This window comes from Spermophilus citellus (genome assembly GCF_964194105.1).
Source record: "Spermophilus citellus genome assembly, chromosome: 10".
Lineage (NCBI taxonomy): Eukaryota > Metazoa > Chordata > Mammalia > Rodentia > Sciuridae > Spermophilus > Spermophilus citellus.
Genome location: NC_138197.1, coordinates 39,181,973 through 39,205,055, shown reverse-complemented (window position 1 = coordinate 39,205,055; position 23,083 = coordinate 39,181,973). Strand labels below are relative to the sequence as shown.

Sequence of the window (23,083 nt, the reverse complement as noted above, 5' to 3'; positions counted from 1 at the left end):
ACCGGGTCATGGCCTCTTGGGCAGAACTAGAATAGTCTAGAAGGATTCATATCATTAATGGTCATTTTCCTTTTCAATACCAAATGAGGCTTAAATATTAGCACAAAGTCTACTACTCAATCTTGTAGGGTATAAAATACCCCTAAATCAGCATGTCACTCACCTCCTCCCTCTTCTCACCTCTGGCCCACACTGATTTTCTCTTCTTTGGATGCAAAGCAGAATGGCAGGCCTTTATAGGTAACATACAGAATTTTTAAAATATCATTCAGTTTCTATATATGGGGACTTTCTATTTCCTTCACCAAAGGGAGATTTCCTATTCCACTGCCCCACAGAGCTGCTTCTTGAATCAATAATAATTTTTAGGTACCATGTCTTTGCCAAGAGATATTGTGAACCAATGCAGTCAAATATGGGATCAAGGTCTTTCCTCTCCTACAATAAACCTCAGCTGAAATGTGACACTGGATTTGAGGTCTGTCTGTCTTTCCATTCTAAAGCAGTCCTACCTCTGCCTTCCTGGAGCAAAACCTCAGAACCTGTGATGCTTCCTGGCTTTCTCACATCTGAAGTCTTAAAACTTGGGAAAAACACACTCAACTCAGATGTAATGAGGAGGAAAGACACAGGGAAAAGGGTCAAGTACAAACCCACTAGAACTGAGCCTGAACTTAGCTCCAACAGGAAACCTAACAGGGGAGCCCGCTATCTCTCCCTCAGTGTCAAATATCCACCACCTATATCACTGCTACTGGAGGAAGAGTCAACACCAGAGCTGGGGATGTGCTCAATGATAGAGTGCTTGTCTAGCATATATGAGGCCCTGGGTTCCATCCCCGGGACCACGGAACCCAAAAAAATATTTAAAAAGTCACCGCCACATCTTTATTGCATATACAAGTGAATAACTTACCACAGAATACCCCCAAGAGTAGACAATGCCCACTTACAGAACTCAGGAGATAAATACAGTGTAAATCTATTAACAGAGGCTGAGAAGCAAACAGATTAGACAAGAATTTATAAGAAGAACAGTGCATAAATTTTCCTGGCCAGGAGAAACTGGGCTGTGCATGCTAGTGAGGTCCGGAGAACTCCTGGCAAAGTACACACGGAAGATTACGTTTGGGGGTCAAGAGCAAGTTTGGGGATGGTGTAAGAAAGAAGGATGCCCTGTGAATTGGTGCTGGGGAGATGTAGAGGCCCTATGATAAGGAACGTCATCTAGAAGCATAGATTTGGGTGACCTTGACCTCTCCTGTCAGGCAAGAAGGCAAGGAAGGGACTACCAGGAGGTTGGCTTCCAGTGTAGATTTTGACAAGATGAGGCTGAGACACAGACCCTTGCTGGATTTGCTCAGATTTTCAGTTCTGCTCTGGCCAAGTGATTTCCACCAAACCTACCTAATGAATCGCCTCAGGAGTTGAATGAGCCAGCATGCGGTCAGATGCCCAGACTTTTAGTCACACATAAGAAAATAGTAAGAGTCACCCTGAGCTGCCCAGGACTCCCACTTCAATAAAGTACCCTAAGTATGGGACAAAGGAAAAGACCACAATGCTAAGAAGAACTGGAGTCTCAGAAGCCCCACAAGCACAGTGGCTGAGGCTGAGGGCAGGCAGCTGTCCCCACAATGTTTCATGCAGTTCTCTTGGAAGACAGGATTTAGCCCACATCTCTTTGGACTGCTGGCTGGGTCTGCTGCCTGGCTACGATCACTCCATTCTTCGGAACAGAACTAACTGCTCTCTTTCCTTCCTTCGTAGTCATTGTAAGGGCTGGTTGGAGCCTGGGCCCGGGGGATGGAGAAATCCTTTTGGGGAGTCCGATTCTGAAAAAGAAGTGATCATATTGTTACATTTCAAAGATCTTCCAAGCTGGGCAGGGATTTAATCTTTCCTTTCTACCAAGTCTCCTCCCAGGTACTGCCTGTGCCCAGCATTCCACCCGACCCCATGAGGCAGATTGTAGGAAGAAAAAAAAAAAAAAAACACGTCATCCTTTCAAGATGGCTTCCCAGGAGCCATCAGACAACATCATTCCCAAAGGGCAAATGTCCCTGGGTGCAAACACTACCAATAAAGAAGAAGGATTATTTACCTGAAGCTGCAAGTGGGTGGAATAAGGGGCATAGCAGGTATCCCCTGCCTCTTGAAAACCTGAAACACAGGGAGAGGAGAAATTGAAGCATTAGGGCCACCTGTCCCACTGCACCACTTGCCACAGTATGTATGACAGCTTGCCTTTTTGTTTCTCCAGTAAACTTCAGGTTTCTTGCAGGGAAAGACCAGCACCAGGCACCCAGTGAGCACACTGATTAGATGAAAGAATGACATGGTCCCTAAGGAATCCCCTTTCCAAAATGTTCTCCTCCACTGCAAAAGCACCCTTGAAAAGTCATTAAAAAGTCTTTTCAGATATAGATCTGACCAGAGGTGTCCCTAGAGTGAATCTCACTAGGGATTTACTCACTTCCTTAACTGCCTGACAAGGCAAGAAAGGGAAGGATTTGTGAGCACTTGTTTTCTATGTCTTTTTGGGAAAAGCAGAGAGTTTTAAACTTGGGAAACATACATGGTCACTATTAATGCCAATTAAAGCAATTCAATTATTTCCCACCAAATTTACCTGCCCGATTTGATACAATTTAGAGTATAAGCATTAACCAGAATGATTCCTGCCCTGCAGCTGGCCCTGGAGAGTAAGGAACTCATGATGAACACACAAATAACTATTGAATGAGACAGACTCTGATAAGAGCATTTCAAAGTTCTACAGATGCAAGGGCGGAGCAATGACTGAAGAGACTGGGGAATGCTTGACTTGCGAAAGGGTCAGAAGAGCAGGAGAAGGCCTCATCAGGCAGAGGACAGGTGCACCTGCAGCCCAGCCACTGTGACAGGAAGATGCAGGGACTTGGTTTGTGTGGGCTGAGGGCAAGGCTTCAAAGGGGCTTGAGGCCTCACAGATCTGACATAACAGGATGCATGGGGGGGGGGTGCAATGAGGAGTGTGAGAAGCCAAGTGTGGTGGCTGGAGAAGCACTTGAGGAGAGTATGCTGACAGCGTCCCACACACAAAAAGCATAAAGGAGAAGCCAAAAGATGCTGAGGGCTATTGCCAAGTAGGAATGACGCATCGAAATTTCCTTGCCAGCGTACCCCATGTTGCTTAGAGGACATTCACTGGGACATTGCATGTATGCTTTAGTAAGGTGACCTTGCTCAAGGACCAGGGCGGATCCGGGTTTAGAGCTGATCAGGTTTTAGGGAGTATCCCGTCCTTGGGTTTAGGGAAGTTCCAGGTTTAAGGTGTACCCTGTGGGGGGGGGGGCCGGGAATAGGGAGTATCCTGCTGCCTCAGGCAGCCGATCCTTGAGTTCCCGTTGAGTTCTCGTGAGATTCAGAAAGTATTGGAAAAGAAAGCCTCGTGAAGTAGGTGAATTGGGCGAAGGCAGAACTGGGATTTCCCCAGAACGTGTGTAGAGGCCGGTGTGAGTTCGGGAATAAAGATTGCTGTTTGAATCTACAAAGCTGTGAGTGGCTCGTGATCTTGTGCCCAGCCAAGACTGCGGCAAAAAGAGAACCATGACAGGGAATCCAGGAGCAGGTGACAGAGTGAAGCCCTGGGAATGCAAAGGAGGGGTTGGGATGGTAGAAATTCTGCTCCTGTCCTCCCACATGCCCAGAAGAGAGACCAGGCTGCAGTGAAGAGGCCCAGGAAGCTCAGCACCTCAGGCTTCCAAAGAAAAGGCATTTTTTTTTTTTGTACTAGGGATTGAACCCAGAGGCACTTAACCACTGAGCCACAATCCCAGCCCTTTTTATTTTGAGACAGGGCCTCACTGAGTTGCTGAGGCTGGATTTGAACTTGTGACCCTCCTGCTTCAGCCTCCCAAGCCACTGGGATTATAGGCCTGTGCCACCGCTCCCAGCAAAAAAAAAAAAAAAAAAAAAAAACCAAAAAAACACCTCTTTTAAGTGGTGCTGAGAACACAGGCTTGAAGTTCCCTCATTCCTGTTCAGAAACCATTTCTACCCTGTGATAGACTCCAAGATCAATGTGAACCTAGAGACCAATGAATAGATCCTCACTGGCAATGCAGCTTCTGGCTATCGGTGTGGTCTCTCTCTCTCTTATGAGAATATCTGAAGAGCCCCTGGCTACTCACACCTCCCAAGGAGCACAATTGGCTCATTTTTTTTTTATGTCATATGTCATCTTTTCCCTCCCAGGGGCCCAGAGATATACAATCAAATGTTTGTGCTAAAATCAAAAAACCCTTGGTAACTTTATGGAGATTCCTGTCAGTTTATAATAAAAGGACTTGCTCCCTCCTGTACCCCATGTCAATGCAGGAAATCATGGCTTGGCATCCTGCACTCTAATCCACAAAGGCTGGAAGGAATTTCCACTTATCTTTTATAAAAAGCACAATCTCACCCACATACCACTAGAAACTCTCCCAGTCATTCCTTTTCCTTTTCTTTGCCCCATCTTATTTTGATTCAGAGACACCTACCTGGTATTGCATAGAAAGTACTAGATAAAGACTCCAGAAACTAGCTACTGGTTCTACTTGTCTCTAAGTGGTTGGATGATTTTAAGCAAGATCTGAGTTTTGGGGAATCTATTCATTCTGTTAGGACATAACCTGGAAAAACCCTGCATATTCCTTATAGTCACAATATCCTCTGACCCTCCCACCCCAGGATTCTCAATCGCACCTGGAGTGATTTCCTCTTGAGAATAGGCTCTGTTCTCCATACCATAGCTCTGCTTCATGAGCTGAGGTTGACAAAAAGCATCTTCCAACGGGTAATCCATGGGGTTCCGTTGCTTTGTAAGCAGGTAAAACTCAGGGGCGACATAAGCCAAGAGGAAAACCCAGCCATTGGCAACCAAGGCTGTGCCCAAGATGGTGTCATCCCATTCGGGGCCAGGGGTAGGAATCAAGAGCAAAGTGATCCATGCCACCCAGATGACAATGGAGAAGGACATGGTGAGGCAGATGTGGGCCCCGTGTCTCTTCCAGCCACTGAAGGATCCACAGAAGGTGAAGAAGGACGTGAGGAAGGTCAGCGCCATCAGGAAAAGGACGTAGATAAGCAACATGATAAAGTCTTCGTTTCGACGAGCAACAGAAAGCTCAGAAAAGACGTCGACATTGGTCCTGTTCATGGTGAGGACGACATACTCAATGGCGATGACGTCCTGTACCAGGCTGAAGCCCACGGCTAGGCCCAGAATCACCATCCAGGACAGGGGCTGCCTCCCACGGACTAGCTTCATCAAGTTGAAAGCATGAGCCAGGAGGCAAGAGAAGCAAATAGAAAAGAGGACACCAAAGAGGAAGAAGCGTGTGGGCCCTGTGCCCCCATCCAGCTTGATGATGAAGGCAAAGGTGAGGCCAAAGACCCCCAACACTCCCAGGAGGAAGAGAAACTGGGTCGGGAGCATTTTCCGTCTGTTGGAGTCCTGCACCCTACAGATGAGGATCAGGAGAGCGAACATGAAGGCCACTGAGGTCACAGCCCCTGCTGCGGCTATTGTTTCTAGGACGATGCCCCATGCTTCAGACATATCACAAAGTCTCTGGTACCTGGAGTCCAGGTGTGAGCGGCAGCCATTGGGGGGGGTTGTGGTCATTCTGGTCCTACATAAAAACAAAGTTAGGGTTGGGGGTGAGTGTGAACAAACTCAGACACAAGACTGAAAAAGGATTAGGAAAAAAGACACGTTCAGCCAATTTTGCCCTTGAACTTGCTACATTAGATAAAGCTACCAACTCTTCCTTTACCTTGAAGCCAGAGGATCCACTGTGCCAAAGAGGTATTTCTTCTTTTGTGTGTGATATGGTCAAAAACCATATCACATATGACCTGCCAGAGTTCTTACTATTTCAGTTTGTTTTTCTTTCTTTCTTTCTTTTTTTCCCCAAAGAGGTATTTCAGAGCCTAGTTTCCTCATCTTTAAAATAGGGACAATAATTTGCATCTCATAGGGTTGAGGATCCAAGGTGCCAAAGAGGTATTTCTTTTTGTGTGTGTGTGATATGGTCAAAAACCATATCACATATGACCTGCCAGAGTTCTTAATATTTTGGGATAGTGTTTTCTTAGGAATTCATGAACACAGAAATATCTAAGCATAAAGTGAACACAGTCTCAAGTCTTTTTCCATCTTTGGCCCTATTTCAGATATCACTTGTAAGCAACCCAATCTCTCATGGAACAGAGGAGTTACCAGAACTGGAGATTTCTCTGCAGAGACCTAACACTCACTTCTGAGTCCCTGATTCCTCTTCCTTGGCTCTGCTGTCTCATATTGAAAGAGTTTCTCCCCAGCCTTAACACATACATGGATGGTTTAACTAATTCCCAAAGAATGTGGAAGGAAACTTCCTTACCATAACCAGCTCTAAACTAGCTACCTATAAGGATGGAAGTCCTGGATGAAACAAAAACAGGGGGTAACTCAACAACAACAAAACTATTACTAATACCTAACACTCATTTCTACTATGAGTCAGAATTTGACTTCTGATCACCTTACATAAATATTAGTTTAATTTCATGTCAACCCTATGAGATGCAAATTATTAGCCCTCTTTTATAGATGAGGAAACTGAGTGCCAGGCATGGTGGTTCACACCTGTACTCCTAGCAACTTGGGAGGCTGAGGCAGGACAATCAAATTCAAGACCAGCCTCAGCAACTTAGAACCTGTTTCAAAAGAAAATATAAAGGGCTGGGAATGTAACTCAGCAGTAAAATATCTCTGGGTTCAATCCCCAGTTACACACACGCACACACACACACATACACACACACACACACACACACACACATACACAGATTAGGAAACTGAAACTGGAAGAGGTCAAGTTACTTGCTGAACATCAGATATATATATATAGATAGATAGATAGATATTAGATATATATATATTAGATATATATATTATATATTATATATATATATATTAGATACATTTTTTCCAATGCTGGAGATCAAACTGGGACCTTTTGCATACTAAACAAATACTCTACCACGGAGCTATTGTTGGGAAAAGTATAAACGGCAGCCGTACCCCAGAGAAAAAACCCCAACATGGCGCCTAAGGACTTCTTCTTCCTACCTTCTTCTTTTCTGCAGTGGCGCCAATTTCAAACCTTGCTGGCGGGGAATCTTAGCCCCAGTGAGAACTAATTCCTGGGCGCGGGAGCTGATATCTGGAAGAACTTGCCAATAAAGGGGTGGCCTGCCGTTTATCTAAGCCCTACCATCTCCCCTTTAGTTCTATATAAGCACACAGCTTTTTGCAATAAAATTGGAATTCTCCCGGCGAAGTGTCTTTGCATGGGGAATTCTTTCAGCTATATCCTTGGCCACAGAGATAGATTTGAATCCAAGTTCCCTGGCTCTAGGATCCATGCTCTTATCGACTATAGGTGCTCTCTCTCTCTCTGATGAGTTCTACAGGATATTAAAATACAATCTGAGGGCTGGGGTTGTGGCTCAGAGGTAGAGCGCTCACCTAGCATGGGTGGGGCACCACATAAAAATAAAATAAAGTGTGTCCACCTACAACTAAAAAATAAATGCTTTAAAAAATTATTTTAAAAAATGCAATCTGAGCTTCTCTCCCCTACCCATCTCATCTTTCTTTCATTGGATACCCCATTATGGCCCTGATTTCACTCTTAGACCAGGAAGGCTGAGAGGCCCCAAGTGATAGATGATTCACAAGCAGGTAATCTGCTCACTCACTTGGGATAATCAGGAATTGACTGGGTATGCCTCAGCTTACTTCCCATATATCTGCCCTTAATATCTCAGGAAAAAGCCTTTTTTTCTCTGCCCCCCAACCTCCTTGTGAATTTGACACCCAGGTGACCCCCATGACATCTAAATCCCAGGGATTCAGGGAACACTAGGAAGCTAAATTAGGGAACTGGAAAGAGAAGGGACTTTCCACATTTCCTCAAAGTTGGTGGCTCTCAAATTTCAGTCAATGTCAGCTAATTCAACATTGCTAGACATAGCTACAACCCCAACGGTTTCTACATCAACTATAAATTTTATCTGAATCATTTTGTTGTATGTTATTTGTGAAGTCTTTTCCCTTAGCTTTTCTTTTTCTAGTGTGGGGATTGCTCACTCGTTGGTGAGAAGCTCTAAATGGACCAGGAGAGAAGTGGGAACTCATGGGAAAGGGGCCCAGGGCCAGGAGGAGAGGACTTGCAGAGGCCTTCCACGGAAAAGCGCAGTGAGAGCATCTCCCTTGTCTACTATGAATGCATGAAAGGAAGACCCCTTTGAGGCCAGCAAGGACAAGGAAAGCAACACAGGCCCTGGCATCTCATTTCATCTCTCCACACCCTCTGAGAGTAATCTTAGGGGTGATAATCTAGCAGGAAAGGTATTTCCCTCTTTTCTTTGTTCCTTCACCCTCCTGACTTCCCCTGCCACATGCCACTTCCCCGCCCCTCAAGGTATTTGCTGTCTGTGGACAAGTAGTTGTTATCATAATTACCTGACAATTACTAAGGACTTTGAACCTCAGGACTCTAAACCTTGACCGAGACTGATGAAGACAAAACATGCTGAAAAAAGAAGCAGTAAGACAGAGATCCCAGCCCCAGCCTGGACCTACAGGCCCCTCATTCAGCTGTGAGGAGGGAGGTGTGTCTTGGAGCCTCCAGGTTCCACAGACCAGAGCCCAACAAGCAATGGGCAGTGGGTGTGGAGAGAAGAGAAAACTGATTTCTCCTAATTCATCTGCACCTCAATCAAGTAAGGAGGATAGAGAAACAGTCCTAAAATGCCTGGAAAACATTAAGAAAGAAAAATAAATAAATAAATCACTTTGGCACACGCCTGTAATCCCAGCCACTGGAGAGGGGGAGGCAGGAGGATTCCAAGTTCCAGGCCAGCCTCAGCAATTTAGTGAGACCCTGCCTCAAAAGATAAAATAAAAAGGATGGAAGATACAACCCAGTGGTAAACACCTCTGGGTTCAATCCCCAGGACCAAACCAGTACAAAAAAGAAAACAAAAACCCTTTTTAAGGTTTTTATTATTGAACTTTGTATAATAGAGGTCCTGTGTCCAAACTTGGTTTCAACAATTATCAGTATATGACCAATTTTGCTTCAGCTAATGCCCCATCCCACTCACTAAATTATTTTTTTTAAAGAGAGACTGAGAGAAGAGAGAGAGAGAGAGAGAGAGAGAGAGAGAGAGAGAGAGAGAGAGGAGAGAGAGAGAGACAAAGAGAGAGAATTTTAATATTTATTTTTTAGTTTTCGGTGGACACAACATCTTTGTATGTGGTGCTAAGGATTGAACCCAGGCGGCACGCGTGCCAGGCGGGCACGCTACCACTTGAGCCACATCCCCAGCCCTCACTAAATTATTTTTAAGCAAATCCCATATATCATATAATTTTATTCATAAATACTCTACTATGTCTTTCTAAAAAATAAAACTCCTTAGCCACACTTTTAAAAATCAGCAATTTTTTAAATATCAAATATCCAGTTAAATTTTTTTTCTTGGTATTGGGGATGGAAACCAGGTCCTCATGCATGCTAGGCACAAAGCTCTACCATTAACCACCACACCTCCAGACACACAAATGTATTCTTAAAAATGTCTCAGTAAATATTATTAACCCGAGTGACTAATTTTTTTGCCATTACCATTGTAATTTACCTCCATTAATCCTCATCCACCCCTTCCCCAGCCTTATAGGGATTGCTCAACAGGTTGAAAGCATTATAAATACTTTGCATTTAGTCAGAGGAAAATAAAACTGTCCAGGATCATTAACAAGCAAGTCAGTATTGCAAGAGGTTTGTGTACCCAGAGGATGGTGCAGATGAGGAAGAGACACCAGGAAGGTACCAGAGGAGGAGCACAGGGTACTGATCACTTCGTGCTGCCTAAGCCCTTTCAGAATGAGTCAGGGCATGAAAAAAAGGTTAAAAAACAATCAGGGAAAAAAGAAGGAACAGAAGGAAAAAGAAGAAGAGGAGGAAGAAAGAAGGAAGGGAGTCACATATTAGGCTCAATCCCAAAGCCTTCTGTCATTCCTTCCTCTTAGGAAAAATGGGTCTTCAGTGTGTGTGGACCAAGTCACATAACCTCTCAGAGCCTCTGCCACTGCTCTGTAAAATAAGGAAAGGAGTACACGCCTTTATTCCCCGAAACTCTGGGGCTAAGGCAGGAGGATTGAAAGTTTGAGGCCAGCTGGGCAACTTAGTGGACCCTGTCTCAAAATAAAAAGGGCTGGGGATATAGCTCAGTGTCAGAGTGCCCCTGCATTCAATCTCCAGTATTTAAAAAAAATCATAACAATAGTGGCAATATAATTATGAATAAAGATAATGACAACAACTGCCACATGAGCCTGTCACTATGAAGGTTTTAACGTGTATTCTCTCATTTACATGTTTTTACACATACGATCTCATTTAATATTACCACAATCTATTTATATTTAACTCTGACAGATACAGTCATGTGTGCACCGTCACATGAGAAGAACATTCTTTAGAGTAGTCATGATCATAACTCCATCCTTCACTTTAAATCACTGTCATGGTCTGTAAAGTTTTTCTTCTTTCCTTCAGCCTCTCTCCTCTCTCATCCTCTCTCTCAGCACTGGCTTACTGAGAAGTTTCCAAACCTAGTGATTCTATACTTAGTCTTCCTCTCAATTAACTTTTTCTTTTCTTTGTGATACTGGAGATGGACCCCAGGGGTACTCTACCTAATAGGTGACTCCTTTCCTTCCCTCCTCCTCCTCCTTTTCCTCCTCCTATTCTTTTTCCTCCTTTTCCACTGGTTGTTTTTTTTTTTTTTTTAACCTTTCTTCCACTCCCTGATTCATTCCAAAAGGGCTTAAGGCAGCACGAAGTGATCAGTACCCTGTGCTCCTCCTCTGGTACCTTCCTGGTGTCTCTCCCTTATCTGCACCATCCTCTGGGTACACAAACCTCTTGCAATACAGACTTGCTTGTTAATGACCCTGGACAGTTTTATTTTCCTCTGGCTCAGCTACATACCCAGCCCTTTTTAAATTTTATTTTAAGGCTGTGGCTAAGTTGCCCAGCTAGCCTCAAACTTGTGATCCTCCTGCCTCAGCCTCCCCAGTAGCTGGGATCACATGCATATACCACTATACCCTGCTTAATCACCAAATATTTAAGTGTGTAATTTGTGTCAGATACCACACTAAGTGTACAAATCACACAGTATAGCCACTGCCCCTGGAGAGCTAATAGAGTCAGTTGCACTGGTGCACAACTCAGGAGTTATGGGATGCAGAGAATGCTGAACCAACACATGAAAAATAGGGACCCCTTCTACCTAATTGGGGACAAGGTGGGAGTGGCAGGCAGTTTGAGAAAAGAGACTGGAAGAAAAGACATGAGAGATGAACAGAGAATGGCAGATGTGTTCATGAAGGTAGAAGAGAAAGGGCTTCAGGAATGGAGGAATCCAGGATAACTCCTAGACTTCTGGCTTAGGCAGCTGCTAAATTTAGCTTTGCTGGATCTTAGATTAATAAATAATAAATCTTAAATTAATAAATAAATTTACTCAAAGTCATTCATTGCTTCATTCAGTCCTCACTGAATTACTATTTGACCCCCATTTTACAGTTGAGGAAACTGATGCACAAAGAAATTAAATAATTTGTACAAGATTATGTGGCTCTTGCTGGGTGCGGTGGCACACATCTGTAATCCCAGTGGCTCAGGAGGCTGATACACAGGCGCATTGAGAGTTCAAACCCAGCCTCAGCAACGTAGCAAGGCCCTAAGCAACTCAGCGAGACACTGTTTCTAAATAAAATATTTTAAAAGGGCTGGGGATGTGGCTCAGTGGTTAAGCACCCCTGGGTTAAATCCTGGTTAAAAAAAAAAAAAAAAAAACTGTGGTTCTTAAAACAATGCAAATCTTCTAAGATTGTTTTCTCCCTGGGATCACCTACAGCCTTCTCCTACAAGGTTATGCTCTTGCTTCTGACCATGAATTATTCTCTTAACAAGAAAGACCCTTTCCCTCTTGTTCACAGTCCATTTACCAAATTTCTTCAAAATTTGGCCCAAAATCTAACCTCTATAATGAGGTTTTAAAATTGTCAATATTAATCCTATCTCATTCTAAATTTGTAGGTCTTGTCATAGTTTTTATAACTAAGTGTTTTTAGGCCCTGAAGTTTTTCCATATATATGGTATATATTAACATTATCACCAGTGCTGACCAGCCTATCAGATAACAAGCTTCATAAGGAAATCAAACAGATCTTCTGTTTGTTGGTATCAATCTCACCATGTACTCTGCATGGCAGTTGTTGAGAAAATATTTTGGACTAAGACTGACAGCTGAATATTTACCCAAAGCAAGTTATTTATTAGCAAGTGTGAGTAATAGGGAGTAAAAATTTTTGAAGATGAATACGTGCTGATGCAAATCCTCATATTTTTATCCAGGTTGAGTTATGCTAAGGGAGGAGTCCCTCAAGAAATCTCTCTGGGGGATGTGGCTCAAGTGGTAGCGCGCTCGCCTGGCATGCGTGCGGCCCGGGTTCGATCCTCAGCACCACATACAAACAAAGATGTTGTGTCCGCTGAAAACTAAATAAATAAATAAATAAATATTTTTTAAAAAATTAAAAAAAAAAAAAGAAATCTCTCTGCCCTTAGCAGGATTACAGGAAAAGGAAAGTATTCATAGGAAAATCTCTAGGCTCCCCTGTTACGGGTAGCCAGCCCAATTCTGATGACATAAAAGTGAGGCATCATAGCAAAGTCTCATGAATAGCATCTTACTAACATCATGACTTGAGTTTCTAGGTGGTTACTGGGAGAAAAAAATCATCACAGCACTATATTTCAAAACTAGTGTAACAATAATGTTCGTACTCATTTCTGCACTTTTCCTCCTACTCTAAACAGCACATGTAAATTTTAGATTAATGTGAATATAAAATAAATATCGGAAATATTTTTTTTTTCAGTCAAGATACTGAGTGAAGCTTCCAAATCTCTTTGGCCCAGAATTCTGAGAAATCAAATATCCAGAAAACAGATAGAGAATGAAATAAAGTTCTCTACTGATTTTACATCTCAAAATTCTTAAAGATTTCTTCCTTCAAATAGTTTACTTCAATATATAAGGACAAAATATTTATGTTGGATTCAAGAGTCCAAAGTTAAGCTTTTCATATCTTCCTACCAGCCTGACTTCTAAACCTTCTGAATGGCACTACCATCTACTTGTTGCCTGGTAGATCTAAAAACACAATATATACTGTCTAATGGGGGAGACGATGGGGAAAAACAGACTACATGGCCTAAAATTAGATGACCACAGAAAGCAAGTATTATTACAATAATGAAATGGTGACTTATTTTGAAAAGACTAAATTAAACTATTATTTCTACAAGAACATCACCCAAAGCAAAGGAATCGAGAAAGGTTGAAAGTTAAAAAAAAAAAAGGAAAAGAAATGAAAAAGAATTACTAATAGATAATGCTTATTTAAGAGGTATTATGAGTCAAACATAGTTAAATAGCTGACTTACGGTAAAAAAATTAAGCAAGAGTTGAGATTTTAATATCACACAAAGTTGAGGTAAGGGAAAAAAGGCATTATATGTACCCCAAAGCTTGCTTCAAAATAATTAGTGATGCTCTACATTGAAGATAAAACTGTCATAAACTTTCATGTACCAAATACAGCACCAAAATACTTAAAACAAGGATTACTGATATAGAAGGAGAAACCAGAAGAAATACTTAATTATAGAATACTTCTTTGTCAGTCTTTGGTGGATTAAATACACAAAATTGATCTTTTCTTTTTTTTTTTTTTTCCATACTGGGGACTGAAACTGGGGGCACTTCTACCACTGTGCAATAACCCCTCCTTTTTATTTTTTATTATGTTTCAGGGTCTCACTAAGTTGCTCCAACTAGCCTCAAACTTGCGATCTTCCTGCTTCAGCCTCCCAAGTAGCTACAATTCTAAGTGTGTTAGATCTCCATTATTAATCATATAATTCAGATCCTCTGTATCAGTAATGAGCAAGCATTTTCTGTAAAGGGCCAGTAAGTAGTTCAGGCTTTGTAAGCCATATATTTGTAGCATTAAAACAGTAATAAATGTATGAGCATTGAGGTTTTCCTATAAAATTTTATTCACAAAAAGAAGTTGTGGGCTATATTTGTGGACTATATTTTGCCACTCCTGCTCTACACGATCACTTCTACTTAAGTGGTCATTTGGAGGGATGATTACACTCCCGAAACACACACAAAAAAGCATATTTTAGAACACAAAGAAAAATCTGAGGGCTGGGGTTGTGGCTCAGTAGTAGAGAGCAAGGTGCTGGGTTCAATCCTCAGCACCACATAAAAATAAATAAAATAAAGGTATTGTGTCCAACTGTAACTAAAAAATATTTTTTTAAAAAAAAAAGAAAAATCTGAAATTCTAAAATAAGAAAAGTATAGATTACATATTCTGGCCACAATGCCATAGAAATAGGACTAAAAGTAGAAACAAATGCACTGAAATACTCTGAAAGTCAAAGACTCCCTCAAGAAAAACTGTTGTCCTGTTTACTGTGTATTATACCTTCACATCATTTCCTCAGCTCAATCTTGTGAATTTTTACATAGCAGTAGACCCAGAATGAGAAGAATAAGAATTGCAGTCAAAATTCTTCTTCAAAATCTTATCTTCAATTACCACTAAGGAACAGAATATTAAAAAGTAGATTCCAAACAAGACATGTGCAGATAGAGGGGCTAGAATCTTAATGCAAGAAAGGCACTTGGGGCCTCCCTGAGACCTCCCCCTCCAACCCCAGGAGGTTGTCTGATGACAGTTACATGATCCTGCTGAGCAGAAAGAAGAAATCAAGTTCCCTGACTCCACATTGAGAGCTTTTGGGAAACCACACAGTTCTGCTCATTCCATCCGTCCTTTGGAGCCCTGCCCTCTCCATACTTTTGAGGGAGCAAATTCTCAGCACCTGTTTCCACCCTCTCTCCCCTTCATTCTTACATCTCCTAGTAGTAGCCAGCATCCAAAGCTGACCTCATTCTCGTTGTCCCTCCCATGGTCCCCAGGCCATCCCATCTGAAGTGGCTAAAAGAATTCCTCCTCAGGAATAAGCCCACTGCAGTGGCTGATTGCGATGAACCCTTCAACAGGTGCATCATTTACAAAAGCCTCTTCAGAGAAATCAGCCTGGAAAGGAAGGAATCGAAAGAAAGTCCTTCAACCTCCTTGATCCTGAGCAGACTTTGGCTATTTGTTACCCTTCTTCCCATGGATATTTTAAGAAATATCCTGAACCACATTTAAGCCATTCCCAGGGGCTACTTAGTTGTTGAAAGGTGGGTGGTTACTGCCTTTTCGATTTCCATCTGCTGGGTATTCCGGAGCCACTCCAGGGACTAGGGATGGAGAGGGACTAGGAAGGAGGTGGGGCGGGGTTGGGGGGTAGGCATGGCAGGAAGAGGGAGATGGTGACAGCTGTGGAATCCAATATAGAGAAAAGGGGTGGCTTCTAGATCTATTTCCCAAAAATAGAAGAGTACGTTGTAGTGGAAGAATAAAATTAATGGAAACTTTTCAGTATCTCAATCAAGTAGTAACTGTCATCAACTCCTCCTTCCTGCACCCTCCCCCAATTTTCCTAGACCCTCTCCACCCTAGTCCCTTCCCTATCTTTAACATTTTTCTCTTTCTTCTCTTGCCCCAAATTGATCCCAGGGTGGCTCACCTCTTTCCTGACAAGAATTCAGCCTATTCGGAGTTTGTAGAATGTGTCTAAGCAGAAACTATTACCCTGGTGATCTTTTTGCTCTCCGCCTCTATCTTAGCATGGGAAACCCAGAAAACAAATTCTGAGTTGAGTTAAACTAGAGGAATCCCCCTTTCTTTCGGATTAGTTATTTCCTCATAGTCAGCTGTAGTCCATCACCAGGGTTCCTGGCCTCCTCTAGGCCACCCCTCCCAACGCCTACTCTCCGGTAATGATTTAAATCTGGAGGTCCCCCGCTCTCTGAGCTCCTCCTTACCCTAGGGTCTGGGTTTTGGCGGTGAACTTGGCGCCCTCCTCGCGCGTAAGAGAGAAGCAAGCGGGCCCCTCGGTGCTGGACTAGTCAGTCTTTGGGCAGTGATCCCGCCCTGGGCTAGCTGAGCAGTTATAAAGGCTGCCGTCGCGGGAGGGAGGGAGCGGTGAGCAAGGGGGTGAGCAGAGGGCAGGGGCGGGGAGGGTCAGGGGGAGAGGACACGCCTATTCCAGTTCCACGGCACTTGGTGCTGTTACGAAAATAAAGTCACCGTGCCAGGGAATGAACCAAAGGATTCCTGACGTCAGAAGCACAGTCACTCCTGAAATGGTTGGGGGGGGGTGGGGGGGGAGGACTCGGCGGGACCCACCTTGCCCAGCGCAGCGCATCAGACTCCTCCAAGACTTGCGCTCAGGCTACTCTCAGATGATAGAGCGGCCACGGAGGACTGCTCCTTACAGGCCCTACAGGTTGTCACCTCCTGGAGGAAACCACACCCGCCTTCCCCGCTGGCACTCCAGCCCCACAAGGGCAAGGACCTGCAGGCTAGATCCTAGCAGCTCCCTTGTTAATTTCAATGGAACCAGCCCGTCTTTCTGCACTTTCCCTTAGCTTAGCTTTTCTCTCCACCCTCTCACTCCGCCAGCGCGGGTGGAAAGCCAGGCTGAAGGAAAAAGAGATGACCACCCTCCAGGGACTCCAGCCAAAGCGAGATAAAGGTCAAGGAAGACTTCTTCACCCGGTCCAGTTCAACAAGGACACTTGTCGCAACTTGTGACCAGATGCTGGACGCTGTGCCGCACACGTAAACCCAGCGTCTCCGGAGACTAAAGCCAGAGGATCACAAAGGGGCAACCCCGGCAACTTAATTTTGAGACCCTGTCTCAAAATATTAAAATTTTAAAGGGGGTGAGAGGTGTCGGGAAAGTGGCTCAGTGGTTGATCACCTCTGGGTTCAATCCCCAGTACCAAACAAAAAAAAAACAAGAAAAGAAACTGTGGTCAGATAACATGGGTTAGTGCCTGGGGCTGAGAGATCATTATCTCTTTAAAACTTTCCTTGTTACCTCCCCTAAAGCTTGACAATGCAGGCTGATGGGAATGGAGACACCTGATAAAATTATGGAATAAAGGAATTTGTCTTTGTTGCTTGGTTCCCCCTCCCTCTCCTACCCACTCCTCTTTTACTATCAAGCCAATCCTACTTGCCTTTGTTGACTTGTCAAACAATCCTGGAGTAGCTGCCCCTCTGTGTCAGGGCTGGGCAAGGTTCTACACCACTGCTTTGGGGAAAGGAGGCCTGAGACTGTGCTTTTAAGGTGGTAGTCAGCAGATCTAGTAAACTAACCTGTATTAATCTGCATATGAATTAATGGGGGGAAGCCTAGGGCCACCCAGATTTCTTCTCCCTTCTGTCCCCCTCCCTAAATTTCCTAAATCTAAAGTCCTTTCAAAATGTGACTATGAGCTTAGTGGGTACACAAGATCCTGGGTTCAATCTCCAGCACCAAAACAAAACAAAAAATGTGAGTCTTTGGAGACCATGATTCCACCTTTGTTAGATTTTATTTCACTCCCAAGAACCACAACCAATACCTTGGGTCTTGGAACACTTCCCTTGAGGGTGCAGGCCAGGAATCTCCAAGCTCACCAGCTCCACTGCTAGGGCTTCCAGGGATGTAAGTGGCAGAGGGGTCACTGAGATGTTGGTGGGACTAGAAAGGGCAGTGCATTTTAGTGTGTACCATCCATGAAGTCAGGGCTTCTCTCAAGATTTCAGCTTTCTCATCTGTTAGAGAAGGAAGTTGAACTAGATCACCATTGTACAATAGAACTATAATTCAAGCCACAAATCCAAGCCACACATATAATGTTATTTTTTAGCAGCCATATTAAAAAGTTTTTTAAAGGGAATTTATTCTAATTATACATTTTATTTAACCCAATAGACCACAAATAGGATTGTTTCAACATGTAATCAACTTTTTAAATATTATTGAGCTATTTTACATTTTTTTGTCAAACTACATCCTCAAGAACCCAGTGAGTATTTTATACTCACCGCACATTGTCACTTTGGACCAGCACATGTTAAGGGCTTAAAAGCCATATGAGGCTAACTAGTGGCTACAACTCGGATCAGCACAGAGATGGTTGTCTCTGGGATCTCTTCCAGCTCCGGCATTTTAGGATCTGAATCACCATATCCACAGTGAGGTTCAGGACATCAAGCAAAAGACATCAAATCTAAGAAGGAAGCAAAAGCAGAGGGGACATGATTTGTTCTCCCTCCATACACCCCCTTCTCAGGACAAGAATCTTGGGAAACCTAATGAGAGTGTGGTGAGTGTGTTTTATTTATTCTGTTCTTTATTCTCTGTGTGATGTCTAGCTGGCTGGTCTAGGGGTTGCAAGAGAAAGATGGTGTGGGGATGCTTGTTCTTAAGTACCATCAGCTGTCACCATCCTTCACTTTGCTGTTGACTGTGACCTGGTTCTTTTAGCACTCTCTCTCCTACCCTCCTTTGAACTTCATTTTTTTCTTCGTTTCTCTTTACAGATGCATCAGCCCAGCTCAAAGCCTGGATGAGAGTTAGGCCAGTGAGCATCCAGAACATAGAGTTTAGGAGAGGTGCTTCACACCCCTGTGTGGAGTGACTCCAGTTCTGAAGCCTGAATTCCTTGCCTGCCTCTCCTGGTCCTAGCCCCGTATCTGAGTTTATAGATCCTGATGTCTGGGAGGTAAGAAAGATAAAGGGAGAGTGGCATAACTGAGTGATACTGAGATGCTTCTAAGGGGGAAAGGGAAGGAATCAGTAGATGGGATAGTTCATTTCCTGAGTCTGTTGTCTGCTAAAAGTTGAGGGTCTTCTATGGTTTGCAAATGGTTTGAGTGTGTGTCCCCCAAGGGTCCTTGAGTTGGAAACTTCATCTCCAGTGTGACATGTTAGGAGATGTTGGAACCTTTAATAGTTAGGGCTGCTGGGCTGTGTGGCAGAATACCCCTGGGTTCAATCCCAAGTACCACAAAAAAAAAAAAAAAAAAAAAAAAAAGAGGAATGGCCTAGTGGGAAGTCACTGGGGACCCTGCCCTTGGAAAGGATTAAGGGATATTACAAAAGAAGTGAGCCTGGCCCCTCCCTTTCTCTGCTTCCTGACTCCAGATGGGACAGCTTGCTCCTGCACAGGTGCTCACACTATTACAATTAGCCATGAGGGGATTCAGCCCAGGGCATGAGGCCCTCATCAGAGTCTGCAGTATGCTGTTTGGACTTTAAACCTCCAGAAATGGGAGCTAAATAAACTTCTTTTCTTTATAATGTTAGACTGTAGCCAGTAGTGGTGATGCACACCTGTAATCCCAGCTACTCGAAAGGCTAAATCAGGAGGATCACAAGTTAGAGACCTGGAAGGGAAACCTGATGAAACCTGTCTCAATATAAAGATAAATAAAAGCTGGGGATATAGCTCCGTGGTAAAGCCCCCTTAGGTTCAATCCTAGTACCCAAAATAAAAAATAATAATTATAATTATACAATTGTACATACATGTGTGCACATATATAAAATACCTGCATCAGGTATTTGGTTATAGTGACAGAAAGCTAATTCAGGGCCCTTGGAAATCAATGGAAGAAATATTATGAAGAAAGTCTGGAGACCCATGCTTCATCCAAATCTAGCTGTCCTCCTTTGAATGTTACCTGGTGATGTTAGCATGGTTGAGCAACGCAGAAGGGACACTCACCTGACTGCAAACGAGGAGAGGAGATGAGAGAGCCCACAACAAAGGTGCCTTGTTCCCCTGAACAGAGAGGCTGCTCTGACACTGGAGTGGCCCTTCGCTCTGCTGTAAGGCCAGCTAGGGATTCTCAGGTTCTATGAGGATGGTCCTGGCTCTGCCCCAATCGGGGGGCACCAGATCCCAGTCCTTGCTGACACTTCCCTTACCAATGACCCACTAAACATGGCCACCACGGCCCCTCTCAAGCTCAGAAACTCAGACAGCTCTGCCAATATCTTCACCTGACCTCTTTAGTAATGCTACCCTACGATGGGGGACGCAGAACTCAGGCCTTGGGCTCTCCTTTTTCTCCCTTTACTTCTTCACTAGGAGATAGGTGGAAGGTACCACCTATCTCCCTCCCTGACCTCAATGAACTCTCATTTAAGAAGCACCTGAGTCAGCAGAAGAAGGACACAGAGGAATTGTCTCCTCAGGTTTTTACTCTTTTGGAACTACCAATGTCAGGGAACCACAGCCCCCACTAAGTTCCTGCTAATATGGCTCTTCCATACTAAACAACATAAGTATTTGAGAGCCAACTATGCACCGAGCATTATAGAAAATGTCACAGAAGAATGAGACAGACCCTACTTGGTCTCCATTCCCTAAAATAAATTTTCATGTATATTCAGTCATCTACATCTATGGATGATCTTCTATATCAAAAGAAATTGCCTTAAGGAGCTCAGTCTGGCAGACAGAAGGATAGTAATCAAGGAAAAGCCAACCTGTTGTGTTAGAGGAACACATAAGGACCACAGCCAACCAAACCACAGTAAAGATTCATTGCAGAGTTCAGGGTAAATCCCACAAAGGAAGGACAGACTAAAGGATGAGGATGAGTTTTACATATGGAGAAAGGAAGAGGGGTGAGGAACAGGAAGGGTATTTAAGGCAGAGGGAGCAGAATGTGCAAAGGCACAGAAGCAGGGGATAGCTCTGCCACTGATAAAGTGTGAGAGCTAAGTGTGGACCATAGGAGATGATGCTCGATGAGTGGGTAGTGGCCAAGTTGACTTTGTAGTCCCAGACTCATCTTAGAGGCAGATGGGCATTGAAAGCCTGAAGCAGGGGACTATTGTGATGTAATATGCAAGATGGTGAGCCACTCCAGTGGCCCTAAATCCACTGGAGTGCCTTTATAAAAAGAGCACAGGTGCAGTAGTGCACACGTGTAATTCCATCTACTCAGGAGGCTGAGGCAGGAAGACTGCAAGTTCAAGCCAGCTTTGGCAACTTAGCGAGGCCCTATCTCAAAATTTTGAAAAAAGGGGTAGGGAGAGAGGCTGAAAATATAATTCAATGGTAGAGCATCCCTGGATTCAATCCTCAGTTCTGAAAAGAAGAGGACACAGAGATACACAGGCACGGAAGAGACTAACACATCTGGAGAAGAAGACCCTGTAGAGACAGAGGCAGAAGCTGGAGTTGAACTGCCAAAGCCAAGGAACACCAAAGGACTGAGGGCAACCACCAGAAGCAGACACTTTAAATGCAGACTTCCAGCCTCAAGAACCAAGAGAATATATTTCTGTTGCCTTAAGGATTCAGTTTGTTGGGAGGTGCTTTGTTGCAATAGTCCTGCGAAGCCAACCTAGGCACTTCTAAAATGTGGACAATGATTGCATGTACTGGCAGGTTATGTAAAATGCTAAAAAGAACCCACCCAGCAGAGCAGGAGTCTCCAGGGTTTAATCTCCAAGTGGCCTTGGTTTTGGCTCCCCACCTCTACCAGGTGGGAGAGGAGTGGAGTATACAGGGGACAAACAGGCGCAGAGTGAGAGATGACACTTGAAGCTCCGGAATGCAGTCTGCAGGGAACGAGCACTTGCGGTCAGCATCCTGGCCAGCCACCAACTCTGCCTCTCTCAAGCCTTTCCTTATCAGGCTATTTAAAAAAATTCTCTGGTTACAGCTGGGACTTTCTTGCCTTTTCTGGGACTGACTTTAAGACATGCTTATTCCCAGGGTCTTCATTCCAAGGAAAGTGATGAACCAAAGCCTCCTTGGTTTTGGTTCCAAGAGGAACTCTAGCCAGCCCAAGGCTGGGTCAGAGAATCCCATAAAGTGCTCAGACTGGTTCAGTGACATGAAACCCAATGCAGCTGCAGGATTCTCCTCTTCCCACTCCTCAGGACAAAATAACGCACCCAATTATCAACCCGACTTCTTCTCTATCTCTCTGAGGCTGTGCTCGGCTTCATCTCCACCTCATTCCTGGTCAGTCCCCACAAACCAGCCTATTCTCCTTGTTCATGCCTGAGCTAGAGGCAGTATATCGAAATGAATTTGAGCCTTGGGGTTAGGAAGAACAGCCTGGATCTTACTTAAAGAAACAGGCCATTGACTGAGTCATTATCCAAAAAAAAAGGGGCATTCATAATACTCAATTCACAGGGTTGTGGGGCATCAAGAACAATTACATCTAGCCCATCGGGGATCTTCAGAAATATCCACTTGCTTATTCTTGAATTTCTGGAACTGAAGGCAGGAAGGTAGCTTTTAATGGGGTGTGGGGTGTGTACTGGGGGTTGAACCCAGGGTGCTTAACCACTGAGCCACATCCTCAGCCTTTTTTTTTTTTTTCTTTTGAGACAGGTTCTCACTAAGGAAGGTAGCTTTTTGAGTCTGTTTGCAAAAGACAAGCCATGGAACTGGCAAAATTGCCTTTCAGTGCCCTACTCTTGTCAAGGCCTCTCCCTCACATCTATACCCAAACAACCCTAGACCATGATGTGGCTCAGCTAAAAAATAAATAAACAAACCTATTCATCTCATTCACACTAAATCCAGAAGCACTAAAAGACTGAAAGAATTGCTGGTTGCCCCTCCTGGAAATATTTTCTATTTTCTATTAAAAGAAGAGCCAGCCTGGCACGGTGGCACACACCTATAATCCCAGCAAGTCAGGAGACTTAGGCAGAAGGATCACAAGTTCAAAGCCAACCTCAGCAACTTAGCAAGACCCTGTCTCAAAATAAAAAATAAATAAATTAAAGGACTGGGGATGTGGCTCAGTGATTAAGTGCCCAAGGGTTCAATCCTCAATACAAAAAAGAAAAAAAAGAGCCATCTGATTCTACTGAGCAGTATTACAGCAATGAACTATAGATGCACACAGCAATAAGGATTACTCTCAAAAAGGACTGAACAACAGAATACAAAAGTACATACTGTAGGCTTCCA

The 23,083-nt window shown here is 43.8% G+C and overlaps 1 protein-coding gene across 3 annotated transcripts; it reads right to left on the bottom strand.

Annotated features, from left to right (window-relative positions):
• Positions 1–850: 850 nt before the first annotated feature.
• On the bottom strand, positions 851–19,104 carry GPRC5A (G protein-coupled receptor class C group 5 member A). 3 transcript variants are annotated; one of them, XM_081309043.1, is made up of 5 exons: positions 18,174–19,104; positions 17,708–17,900; positions 4,732–5,660; positions 2,105–2,163; positions 851–1,835 (listed from the first exon to the last, which is right to left on the bottom strand). In XM_081309043.1, exons 3-5 carry the CDS (start codon positions 5,651–5,653, stop codon positions 1,743–1,745), a joined length of 1,074 nt encoding a protein of 357 aa, XP_081165169.1. In that variant the 5' UTR covers positions 5,654–5,660; positions 17,708–17,900; positions 18,174–19,104; the 3' UTR covers positions 851–1,742. The 3 variants fall into 3 exon arrangements, with proteins under 3 accessions (XP_081165169.1, XP_081165168.1, XP_081165167.1); XM_081309041.1 differs by lacking the exons at positions 17,708–17,900; positions 18,174–19,104 and adding exons at positions 16,118–16,252; positions 16,482–16,834 and having other exon boundaries at positions 852–1,835; XM_081309042.1 differs by lacking the exons at positions 17,708–17,900; positions 18,174–19,104 and adding an exon at positions 16,482–16,836.
• Between the last annotated feature and the right edge of the window lie 3,979 nt (positions 19,105–23,083).